At 45.2% G+C, this 12756-nt stretch overlaps 1 protein-coding gene across 2 annotated transcripts in view; it reads left to right on the top strand.

Annotated features, from left to right (window-relative positions):
* LOC111873714 (runt-related transcription factor 1-like) overlaps nucleotides 1–12214 on the top strand; it is a 195136-nt gene extending 182922 nt beyond the window's left edge. Inside the window, exons 4-6 of one of the 2 annotated variants that reach the window (XM_023868649.2) lie at nucleotides 8418–8618; nucleotides 9694–9948; nucleotides 10789–12214. In XM_023868649.2, coding sequence (XP_023724417.1) covers nucleotides 8418–8618; nucleotides 9694–9948; nucleotides 10789–11405 — 1073 coding nt within the window. In that variant the 3' untranslated portion in view covers nucleotides 11406–12214. Of the gene's footprint in view, nucleotides 1–8417; nucleotides 8619–9693; nucleotides 9949–10785 lie in introns of both variants that reach the window. The other variant, XM_023868648.2, reaches the window with a different exon arrangement.
* Nucleotides 12215–12756: the final 542 nt, after the last annotated feature.

Raw genomic sequence — 12756 nt, 5'->3', positions numbered from 1 at the left:
CAGACGTTCAAAAATGTCTCTTGTCTTACAATTTGAATTAATATTAAAAATCGGCTCAATTATATGCGGTTACGGAGGGCGCCGCGTTGGACAGGGCTGCTTTAGTCGGTAGAGCGATGCGCTACGGGCTGGACGACCGTGGTTCAATTGCCGGCAAGGGGAACGAGATTTTTCTTTATCCAAAGCCTCCAGGCTCTCTGGATTAAAATGACGTGTAGTTTGCTAGCAGTCCACCGATGTTTCGGGGAGATCGCATCGTCTCAATCCTCCGAAACCGCAATGGACTTTACCAAACTACATGGCGTCTCTACCCAGAAGATCCTATGCTTCATAGGTCACCGATGTGATAACCTTAAGTCCAACGTTTGGTCATGATGCATAAGAATGTTATTATGCACTGTATTGGGGTTGTGGATGTCTGCATTGAAATATTCATGGCGCCACAAGCAATTTTCAGTATTAATACTTGTATTAGAACATTTATTTTTTTCAACTTTTATTTTCGTTTCAAAATTCCACGAAGAGGCCAGATCCCCGGATTGTTTTCCCCTGTTCCAGCGTCCATTAGCGTGAAGATGAGCATCCACCTACACCTAATGCCGGGGGTATGAACGCGTGGAGTTTCACCTACATTTCTCCCATACACGGTACTTTGGGAACTTCTTCGTTGCCAAGTACGAATACAACACATTTACAAACGGTCCCTCCAGACTCACATAGCGATTTTCATGAATCGGTAAAATGAATCACAACTGCAATTTTGACTCTAGTTTTGTATTGGTGTGAAACTTGGTCTCTCACAGTATTTTTTTATTGCTAGTGGGGTGGGACTAAGTCCCTTGTACTGCGGCCACTTCTGGGCTATTGTACCAGCCCCAGATGATAGGTGAGGGTGATTGTGGAGCAATTGGTGGAATGAAGATTGGCAGGGGAAACCGAAGTACTCGGAGAAAACCTGCCCCAGCGCCACTTTGTCCACCACAAATCCCATTTGTCCAGACCCGGGATCGAACCCGGGCCGCCGCGGTGGGAAGCCAGCGACTAACCGCTTGAGCTATGGCGCGGCCTTTCGTTACATTTACTTTTATTTGCAGCAGAGGAACATCAAAGCCAGTAAAGATTTAAGTAGGCCTAAGCTTGTCCCTGTGATTAATTAATTATGCACCATACTATAAAGACGTATGGGTGAGTGGAGGTATATCTCCGTAAGTGACCTTGGCAGTAGATAGAAGTGAGTAGTCAGCTTCACGCTCCGGACACTTTACCCAAAGGGAAAGAGCCCCGATACTAATTAGACAGGAGGTTGGGTGGGCCCGAGAGCCGGTCTAGACGTCATGGAAAAGAGAAAAATCTCTTTCCCACTCCGGGAATCGAACCCCGGCACCAAAAGTAGGAAGCGGCGCATTCGAAAAGCATGTGTACTCTGTGGTGTACTCCATGTGGAGTATACATTTCCATTGATGTTCTTTTAACAAGAGCGGTCAGCCGGAACCCAATCCTGCAAGAACTTTGACATTTTGCAAGGAGACGTCTGAATTATACAGTGTGACGAAACTGAACTTGCTCTGTCAGATGGGAATATCTGCAGCCTGAAGGCAACCTTCCAGCAAGGAACTCACGTGTGCCCTGAAGAAGTAACTCGGTTTGATAAGTAAAGAGACAACCTGTAGTACATCCGGTTGCAACCCCGCTATAGAAATATTTACCCAGAAAATAACCTACCCCAAGCCTATGTTTTAGTTAATTTGCTGTGAGCGTAAATGTTATTTTTACCTCGATAGAAACCGACAGCGTGCCCCGTGGAGGCATGGGCATCCCATATTTACAGGAAGTGAGGTATCGGACTTCACAGATATTAAGAAAATCATGTACAGTGACAGACAGAAGTAGCATGCCAAGCTTGGTGATACCTGTGTACGCGACCTTGGGGCAGCATGAGACCCGCTTTTACTTTACAATCCTAGAAATTAACATTGTAATTAACATGTTTTTTTAACATTGGCACTACAGCCTCAGTGGGCTTAGGCCTACCTCCATGAAACTCTCTGTAATTAACATGTAAGAAGTAATATTATTTTGAAACAGCGTCAGAAATTTTATTTCGAAATTTTTTATTTTTACATTAACACTTATGAACCGGAATACCGCAGTCTGTATAGCGACTAACCACGGGCTGGACGACCAAGAGGTCGGAATTCGAGCTCCGGTAGGGTCAAGAATTTTCTCTTCTCCATGTTGTCAAGACCGGCTCTTGGGTCCACCCAACCTCCCATCCAATGGGTACCGGGGGCTTTTTCCCCGGGGGTAAAGCGGTCCGGGCGTGAAGCTGACCACTCACCTCCAACTAGTACCGAGGTCAAGAAAATGTGGATATATACACCAACTCCCCCATACGCCTTCATGGTGTAGTGTTTAAGTTGTTAAGCACAAGGACAACTTTACCTTTCTGCCTTCTACCTGTCAGATATTTCCAGTACCTTCAAATTAACTTTAATGGCGGTACAGGATGACCTTCCTGTCTGTGCCCCCCTCCCACAGCAGTTAAAAACCGGAATAATGGACCCAACAGAGACAGACGTTGCTACGCAGCACCTTCAACAGCAACACACACAAATAAAACTGTTTGTGTTTTCTATGTGGACCGTGCCCCAACAGATACTCAATATAGTGAAAAGGGGGTAGGCGAATCCAGTGTAGAGGCAGGATCGAATACCTCCACAGTAGCCATGAGAGTCATAGGAGGAGAAGAAAAGGGAAGTCTCGAATCAGACAGAAAATATGGTCGTGAGTCCCACGGGACTCGGACCCGAGAATGACTGCGCTGGCGAGGGACAGCAGCAATTGTAAACTACAGACCCGTCCTCTCGTCAGAGAGAGCGCGACATAAACAAATCCGCAATTGTCTGACAGTAATAAAAATCTGGTTGTAAGTCCCAGATGGGTGCTTTATTCCAAGACAGACTGGCCTACTGACCGTAGGTCCTAACGTGAGGCTCAGGATCAGAAGTAGGCGATTAGCCCTTCCCCTCACTCACTCATGGAGCTGAGCCCTTCTTGCGAAGCCGCCAATTCTGCAGCTACTCAAGAATTTCCCAGCATTTTATGGAACCCGAAGGTTCATTACAGTGTTCACAAGAGCCCACCACTGGTCCCTATCCTGAGCCAGATCAACCCAATTCATACCATCCCATCCTATCTCTCGAACATTCAATTTAATATTGTCCACCCACCTACGCCTTGGTCTTCCCAGTGGTCTCCTTCCTTCCGGCTTTCCCAGCAATATCCTATCTTCTCCCCTATTCGTGCTACATTCCCTACCCATATCATCCTCCTTGACTTGATCTTTCTATTTATGCTTGGAGAAGAGTACAAGTTATGAAGCTCTTTATTAGCCCTTTCCAGAAATTATTATTATTATTATTATTATTATTAATTATTATTATTAAATTGTTACAACAGACCTCCATCTAATAGCCCGTTAGGCTAACCGGTGTCATCGAGATACGTTAACTTTTAACCACTGCAGCATGCCTGTCTACCAGGACAGAACATTTAACACAACTTCGCCGTATTATAACAACGCATTAATTAAATTAAATGGGCTATACAATGAGGCATGACCAACTGTGATTGTGAGAAATAAATTCGGAACATATAAGAAGAAAACCCAATCTCACCAGATGGTCTGAAACCTGTGTTCTATGCAGAAAGGTTACTGAAGCATAGCAAACGACAGTGAAATGGATAATGCGCAGGCCCGCGCCCCAGTGCTGGTATCCCAAGCACAGGTTCCAGGAATTCCTTCTGCACCTCCAGGTTCTTGCAGTGTCTTTCCTGCACAAGTGGCACACGATCCATTCGAACGAGTTCTTTTACGTCTCTAAACACCGCCTTCCTTATACAGTTTCTTAATACAACGAGATTTCGTGACGTACAGACAACAATGCAATGCGGGGGAATAATTTTGTATAAAGTATTCGCGCCATATTTAAACGAGGACGAGGCGAAACTTCAGAACATGAAACGGCCTGTCGCCGCGGAAGTATGCAACCTGAGATGAATAGTCCCAGAGATAAGAACTCTTTATCTGACTCCCCAAAAGTTTTCTATTCTTCCCTTCTACGTGAAAACAGAAACAAAATCAGCCATCGAAACGTCATAGACCCTCACATTTTCAACCAGAAAGTAAACAGCACCCAAAGAAAATTTTTCTTTATTAGTTTCTTTATTTCTTTCTTAGTTAGTTATTGGAGAGGGTGGGTTTCCCCATGCACTTAGACCTGTCTTGGTCCATTGTGCTTCCCTCTATGATATGCTACCAGTCTCTATATCCTACCGGCACTGGTGCTTACCATCAGTCCCGCCCAGCCAGCGACATCGGCCTCTACTAGCTGAGTGGTATCTTTAATGCTTCCCCCATCTACCGGAGGTGTTAGAGACTACTGTTGGGCGGGAAACGTCCGTAATTTTGCTCAGTGGCCTCCTTTGGAGACGTGAGGTTCTTTTACGTGCCGTAAAGCTACGACACGGGACCCACGGCTTAAAGTCCCTCCCGGAGGACTTGTTCCCTGAATTTTTCCGCCCTTAAAAATTCCACGACCTCCGCCGGGTTTGAACCCGCGTACCTTGAATCACGAGGTGGGAACGTTACCCCTAGACTACGGAGGCCGCTGCTGCAACCATAAGAATTGATCAATCATTCACTCAAATAATATATTGTAAATACAAGAAAAATTAATTTTTTGCCTAAGCACCATGCCTTAGATCTTTGGGTAAAGGTCCAGGTCGATGTGAAGTAACCGCAAGTTAGGAAATGCACGCATAGCGCAGTCGCGTTCGCTCTGTTACCGCCTGTAGAGTGTGGGGTAATGAGATGACACAACATAAATATTATTTGGTTTATTTATTTCTAAACCCGTTAAATTTAAGGAAAAATACGAGTATATTAAAAATAAAACCAGTTTCTAGATTCTTTCTCCACATCTTTTGTACGAAATGGTTTTCACTCCGATAAAAAGTATTTAGAGAGTTGCGCTTCAGATGCGCGCGCAAATGTATGCATGTCTTCGTGTGAAGTGTCCGCTATTTAGTCAGATTTTACTTAACGAAACTCGGGCTATATCAACAAATTTTATCAAGAAGTTCCCAATATAATATTTCATGGAAATATATTTAGCGGCTCTCAATATATTACGTGAGGACAGGGCCAAACAATGAAGAATGCCCCTTCTGGGATGTGACGCTTTGTAGATATTGTGTAAAGCAACGTTTTGGAGGAACGTATTGCCTCCATCTTCAGGGTATAAACAATCCGCGAACGAGGAACTAGCGTGAGCAGGTGGCTGCAGACTGAGTCACCAGTTGAAAACACCCAGCCACATGGTCCCCTCTCGCTCCCTTCCTGTTCTTATATAGCTGGGTGTTTTCGACTGGTGACTCAGTCTGTAGCCACATGCTCACGCTGGTTTCTCGCTCTCGGATATTTATACCCTGAAGATGGAGGCGATACGTCCTCCAAAACGTCGGTTAACAAAATATCCACATCCCAGAAGACAACATTCTTCACAGTCACCGCCGTGAAAACCTCAAATCTTACAGAGCCAAACAAATTAACGTGGAAACTATTATAAGAATTTTTGCTAATTTTCATTGCAAACTCGTCAAAATCTCTGGCCATTCCATAAATCAAACGATGTTCTAACACTTGTAAACCAGTCAGATCTATGAAAAGTACTGTCTTCAGGGATATACCGAGATATATACAGACGCTACGGAGGAACACATCGCCTCCATCATCGGGGTCGAAAGATAAGCCAAACACAAGTGGAGTCTCAGGTCCAACATGTTCTAATCCAAATCGCCAGTTTCAATACAAACGTTTACTGCGTAATCAATCCTTTGAATGCTTCTAAGAAAACCAGTCCCTGACCTTGAAATTTCGAACTCCAAAACTCGCTGAATAAAAAGCAGGCGTAATGTAGAGAGAGAATTCCCCCAGCTGTGTGACCTACATCCGAGATTGTGACGCATCTCGTATTTCTCGCGAAGTTAGCATTACAGACTAGCCTACGCTCAGTGAAGCCGAGGCAGACGTCATCCGGCAAAGTGCTGAATCATTCACTCCAGAGACAAGGATCTGCATGGACCAGTCGCTTTCAAACGCACGCACGCACACTCATCCGACGTTCTTGCTACAAGACAGGTTTCCTCGTAAAAGACTACACATCAACCATCACTTGAACACATAATCCGAAGTAGTTTCACGAAAAGGAACTAGGAATGCGCACAATTATTCTAAACAAACGCGAAGAAATATCACCTTGTTCCTTGATATGTTAACTGCATATTAACAGTCCCCGTGTGGAGACGGGTTAGAATACTTCCGTCGCAGCCCTGCGACGCGTAGAAGGCGACGAAAAGGCAACCCGGTGCCTGCGGGCATAATTGGGCCACCCTGTCACTGGGGAACATAAATACAGAGACCTAGTCCTCCAGGTTGAGGGGTTGGATGCAAGGCTGACGAGCTTGCTCCATAAAAAAAAAATATTGTTGCAAAGTCCAAAGAAGTTTAAACTGGATGGTCTAATTCCCAGGAATGGACAAATCTGGCAGAATCTTCAAAGGAAGTGTTATTGCTTTAAAAGGGCCGTTTTGCCGATGATGATGATTATGATTATATTACAGAGTTCTCAATGTGTGTGACACGACAGTTTTGAACCCAAATGCGTTTTTACATATTCAACAGTACTTCATAAATTGTGTTGGTATCAGTGACTTTTTTATTCCTGGCTCATCTCATTGTCCTGAGCTCATATTTACAATGTTAAAGCGTTGCTGTCTCGCTGTTTGTGGAATTTCCGTACGCTTGTTATATGTGTATTTCGCTTTTTTAGAACATAGCAGTTTATTTTTAATCTAATTTTTTTCATTGGTCTTCCGAATTTGTCATATTTTAACTGTCTTAAGATGTTAAACCCCTTCAAAACGCAGTGGTAACTAGATGTACCACCCGCGTTAACGTTCAAGAATTATGCATGTTCGCTATAAAGTGTGGGATTGTTTGATTCGAATTATTCTCAGGATAAACAACGATTATTTCCCTAAACTGCATTAACCGACTGGTCTTCGTAACGGAGACGTAATGTGTTTCCTGTGAGGTAAGAGCTGATTTTTTTAGTACTGTGACATGAAGCCTGAAGGCCGGAATAGTGGAGCCAGAAGAGATGTCCAATGCTAGGCAACGGCAACAAATTTCCGCGGCAACAGGTCCGCATACAACAATAGAGGAATTTTTGGGAAAATGTTCTCTATTCGGTCCGTGCAAAGTGGTTCTAAAGAAGAGTTAAAATAAATACGTCACAGTATTTACACGTAGATGAATTTCAGGTTTCGAAAGGTTAATCTGCTTAAGCTCACTGTGAGCTATAGCGTAGGCCTAATGGCAAGGGCACAACCAGAGTTCGTTCCCGAGGGAAAGCCATTTTCCGGGTAGGGCCGGAAAATGTGTTCAAGTCTCGCTTCTAGGCGGTTTAGGGCTGTTCTATTGATCGATGCAGAATACTGAAGGTAAAAGAATAATTGTAATAATTAATATTAATATTTAGTGAATTTCCTCCACTTTCCAGTTTTATCTAGACGCCTGACTTAGTCCCCCACCTGTCAGCACCCATGCCTATTAAAACGGCGAACAGAACGAAAATCTTTTTATTGCTAGTGGGGTGGGACTAAGTGCCTTGTACTGCGGCCACTTCTGGCCTATTGCACCAGCCCCAGATGATAGGTGAGGGTGATTGTGGAGCAATTGGTGGAATGAAAGCTGGCAGGGGAAACCGAAATACTCGGAGAAAACCTGCCTCAGCGCCACTTTGTTCACCACATACCCCACTTGACCAGACCCGGGATCGAACCAGGGCCGCCGCTGTGGAAATCCTCGACTAACCACTTGAGCTATGGCGTAGTCAACAGAACGAACATAGTTTTACATGGATAGGCGACTTAGGGCCTACTTGGGCTACGAGATTTCGAGGGCCGTGATGTATTCAAGTAGGCTGCAGCGTCGAAATGTTCCAGATACACTGACAGAATGTGTGACGTTCAGAATATCCGATAACAAAACGCTCAGAAAAATATCGCTGAAAGTACCTAATTTCCACAATGAAGAACTCATAATTTATTTCTGGGTGGTGGCTGAGGACCACCCCTTGTCGGCTGTCCGCGACTACTTATTCAATTCGCAGCTACCCTCCATATCTGAAGGCCGTCTCCTCCATCCGCAACCTGAGGACGCGCCATGCCGTGGTGACAAGGGACCAACAACATGGCATTCGACGCCACAGTGAACGCCGTCCGCTAGAATCTGGGAAGCGCTGCAGAGTTCTTGTATGGAATTTATTAATGTTATGAAATTGTGTTTACAGATTCAAGCGCTGGGGGCAGTTTGGGAGCGGGGTGCTCGGATCCTCCTTGGGGAGGTTACACTTCTGCCGGACCATCGCCCTACCCTCCATATTCACCCCTGCAACCGACGTTCTCTTATTCCTGCAGCAGTGATCTACCGGGACCGGTCGCTGTCCCGCCTTCAACATTAGACCCCACTTCAATGGGACATCTGCCCACCGGTAAGCTTTCTGCAGGACTATACCAACAGGTGACCCAGTAGGGGTGCGAAGCGATGTTAAGATGGTATTAGAACTACAGTCCAGCTGGAATTTAATGTTACCTCGTATCAGCACTCAGCGCTGTCCGTCTCGACACAGCATTGGTTGACAGTCATGTCACTTGCGAGTTATGTTTCACTATAACTGTTCTCTGACCACCTGAGCATGCGACAGCAGGTATCACTGTCTGGTGCTCAAATGTGAATTTTGCAAGAGCACTAAATTCTTCCGTCTGTGCGGGGCTTACCAAAGCCATACACAGGCGGAGCCACGGATCAACAAACCCCTTTAGGACTATAAGGTATAGGAAAAACGTAAAGTTGGCCCTATGTTTGATTAATTAAGCACCAAGCCATGAAGATCATTTTTGACCTCGGCACTAGTTGGAAGTGAGTGGTCAGTTTCACGCCCCTTCCGTGTTAACCTGAGGCAAAGAGTCCCCTATACCCAATGGATAGGAGGCTGGGTGAGACCCAGAGCCGCTTGGGTGCTGTGTAGAGGAGAAAAAATAATTTCCAACGGCAGGAAACACACCCCGAATGCTCGGCCGTCCAGCCCGTAACCTAGTAGCTGTAAGGTCACTTATTTCTCGCACGCAGCGCTGAGGAAGTACTGAAATCAGAGAAACAAGTAGTTCTGGGAAGAACTAATGACCTACTTTCCTCTGTGACGACATGGGCCAAGGAAAAAATGAAAATAATTAGGAGGCTACAGAAATAGACACAGAGACATTGAGCCTCCTAGCAAAAATTATGGGGGATACACAGACGGGGTGATCTCATAAGCCTCCTTTTATTTTTCAAAATGAGGAAAGTAGGCTAACAAAATACAGGCATATACGAAGATTAAACGACATTTGACGGAATTTACAGGATCTGACTTACTTGTACATGTATTTACTATTCTAAAGTATTATATCAGATGAGGAACCATCAGGTTCACAAGGTTTCCGCTCCTTGAAGATACACCGTAACCCAAGATGCTGACAGAGAGGATTCAAATGCACGACTTATCTCTCGTTCCTGTCTTATTACAGTGTTATCGGAGCATTCGAGTGGAGGTATTGGCGGCAGCGGGGGTGGTGGAGGCGGCAGCGACTACAGCGCCATGTTCTCGACGCCACCGCCGCCGCCACACAAAGTATCGCCCCCCGGACCAGGAGACCTGGACAATATGTCGTGTAGTAGTAGCAGTCTGTTGGGGGCTAGCGGGGGCCCAGCGGCTGGACATCGATATCCGGCGGGGCCCGACGCTACAAATCCTGCCCCAAATGTATATAACACCACGCCCAGTAAGTAGACTCTGTCTGGAATATCTGTAAGAATGCTTCATAGTTTGTGTAAGCAAGGTTAAGGAGGAAAAGTCCTATTCCTTCGACGAGATCGTCTTGGTTACCACTGTATGTTCACAATAGAATTTAGTAATTTGCTATTTATGTAACAACCTGCGTCACAGATACGTATTTTAGACACACAATAAAACATACTTGTATCGTAGTTTGTAAGGATTGTTGTTCGTGCAGAGTATGTAGTTCACACTGACCCCAACAGATAGCACTGCAATCTACCGTGAACGTGTTTTACGATGCCAATAAGGATTGGCATCACTGCAGGCCACCCCAGTCTTAAAGCAAGCTTAAGAACCAAAGGGCAACAATGATGGACATTCTGTCTGAGAAACAGCAAAAAAGAACACCCGAAGTCATCACAAGATTTCTAAGCAAACGTTATAATTCCTCAGTCTTGTCTCAAACACTCATTTAACGTGTCAAGTAAAGCCCATGATGTTTCCAAAATAATTTTTTCTCCTGAATTGGATGGAAATCACCGAAATTTAAACTATACAGTTGAGCCCGACTATAAAAAAAAATCATATTCATCCAAGAATAATACTGACGCACAAAATGCTCCCTGTTCGCCATAATTTTTGGCATACCGCCAGGGGTTCGTGAACCATAGTTAGAAACCACTGATTTACTTACAGTGACTAAACAAGAATTTGTTTCTCAAGAAAATTATGACTTTACAGGAAACGCAACAGTTCATACACAAGTCTGAGACATTACTCATACCTCAATGTGAGTAGTTTTCTGTTTTTTTATTTTAACAGACTTGTTTTGTTTTGACAGCAGCGCCGGGACTCAATTGCGGCGGAACATCGTACCACCATCCTTCAGCTGGTTCATGGAGCAGTCACCAGGCGCCAGCAGCATCTGTCACTAACTTTCATCACCCACATCATCCCCACCACCCCAACAACTACCCCAACTATTATACCAGTACTACTAGTAACCCCAGCGGGGGATCAAACCCAGGTCCTCCGGCCCCTCAAGCCGCCGCTCCGTACATTAGCAACCCCGCCGGACCGCCTACGATGGTGTTCTATCCACATCTCTACTCAACTGTCAACCAGAATCAAATCCACCTCCATCTTCACAGCAATTCATCTCCTAACGACCTGCACGGGAGTTCAAAGACGGGCTCGTCACTGGGAGACTCGCTACAGTGTTACCAGCACCAGGATGACGACACGGCAAATATAGTGGCCGCAGCGACTGGTGTTGGTGGTAACGTCACCATAAGTTCGGCTGCGTCTCGGGGTGCAATAGAGATCGGAATACTCCACCAGGGGTCTGGAGGCAGCACCGCGACGCAGGAAGACGACCATGGACTCTCTAGGTACCCGAGCGGTGGTGCAGGGAGCAGTGATCGGCAACAGACAGACCCGTCAGTTTGGCGTCCCTACTGATCACGACGGCTTCAGAACGCGACTCAAAGTTCCTGACAACATTGTGTAGCAGTTTGCAGTAACACGCGATGGCCTCAGCCACGTACAAGGCTGCAGTATGCAGCAGGCCTAGCCCACCTGTGTTAAACAAGGCGAGGAGCCGGTCTCTTGGATATCGGAAAATATTGGTTTGTTCAGCCATCACGTAACTAACTCGATGAAGCAGCGAGCTCAACTAGTCGGTCGGTCGAGTAAATTGCTGCTGGTCCTCGCCAGTGAAGACATGATTCTGGATTCCAAGTCCGCGGGACTCATGACCATATTTTGCTGTCTAACGACTCTGAAATTGGTGCAATCTCAGCATTTAACTAGCCAAAAAAATTTCACCAACTTTTTGGAATTTTCAGGATATTATAACATAAAATACTTTCACATATTTTTATAAAATTGTCAAAGTCCGCAAGTCCCACGCTCTTCTCGCAAACTTCGCGTCTTTGAAAAAGTTTTTATGGTAAAGCTGTCCCTCTTGGGGACACAACCACAGGCAAATTGTCAATTTTGTCTTTAAGTGCATGGGTTCGAGTCCAGTTCAACTTAGTTCCCCATTATTTCCTCCGTAAGGAAGGCACTGAGATCGTGACAACAATGGAATCATAGCGACAGGTTAGTTAAAAAGTAGGATCATCACAACAATGAGGTTGTGACAACAATTGGATCATGGCGACAACTTGATCGTCACAATTGCATCATAACAATCGGATCACTCACTCACTCATGGAGATGAGCCCTTCTTGAAAAGCCGCCAGTTGTGCAGCTACTCAAGAACTTCCCAGCATTTTATGTTCATTACCGTGTTCACAACAGCTTTCCACTGGTCCCTATCCTGAGCCAGATCGAACCAGTCCATACGACCCCCATTCTATTTCTCCAAGATCCATTTTAATACTGTCCACACACCTACGTCTTTGTTTTCTGTTAGGTCGTTTATCCAAAGAATCCGTCTAGGTCCGAAGCTTCTTGTGATCTTTCGTAACAATTTTATTTTTATAGTGAGGAGTTCTTAGCGCCATGCCCAAACCGAAGCTGGAGGATCACCCCTTGTTGGCTTCCCGCGACTGCTTATTCAATATATTAGCAGCTACCCTCCAACTCTGGAGGCCGTCTCCTTCCGGAACCTGACGACGCGCCATGTCATGGTGACATGGGACCCACCTAACATGGTCATAACAATCGGACAGTGAAAATAATAGGAACGTGATAACAATGAGTTTGTGACAACAATGGGATCCTTGCGACAATGATGCCGTTACAGTGAGTAAATATATATTTCATAATAACAATGATAATAAAACGATTACAGCACCACGGGCCT

Source organism: Cryptotermes secundus, unplaced genomic scaffold (assembly GCF_002891405.2).
Source record: "Cryptotermes secundus unplaced genomic scaffold, Csec_1.0 scaffold31, whole genome shotgun sequence".
In the NCBI taxonomy this organism is placed as follows: domain Eukaryota; kingdom Metazoa; phylum Arthropoda; class Insecta; order Blattodea; family Kalotermitidae; genus Cryptotermes; species Cryptotermes secundus.
This window is presented reverse-complemented; position numbering and strand designations above follow the sequence as displayed.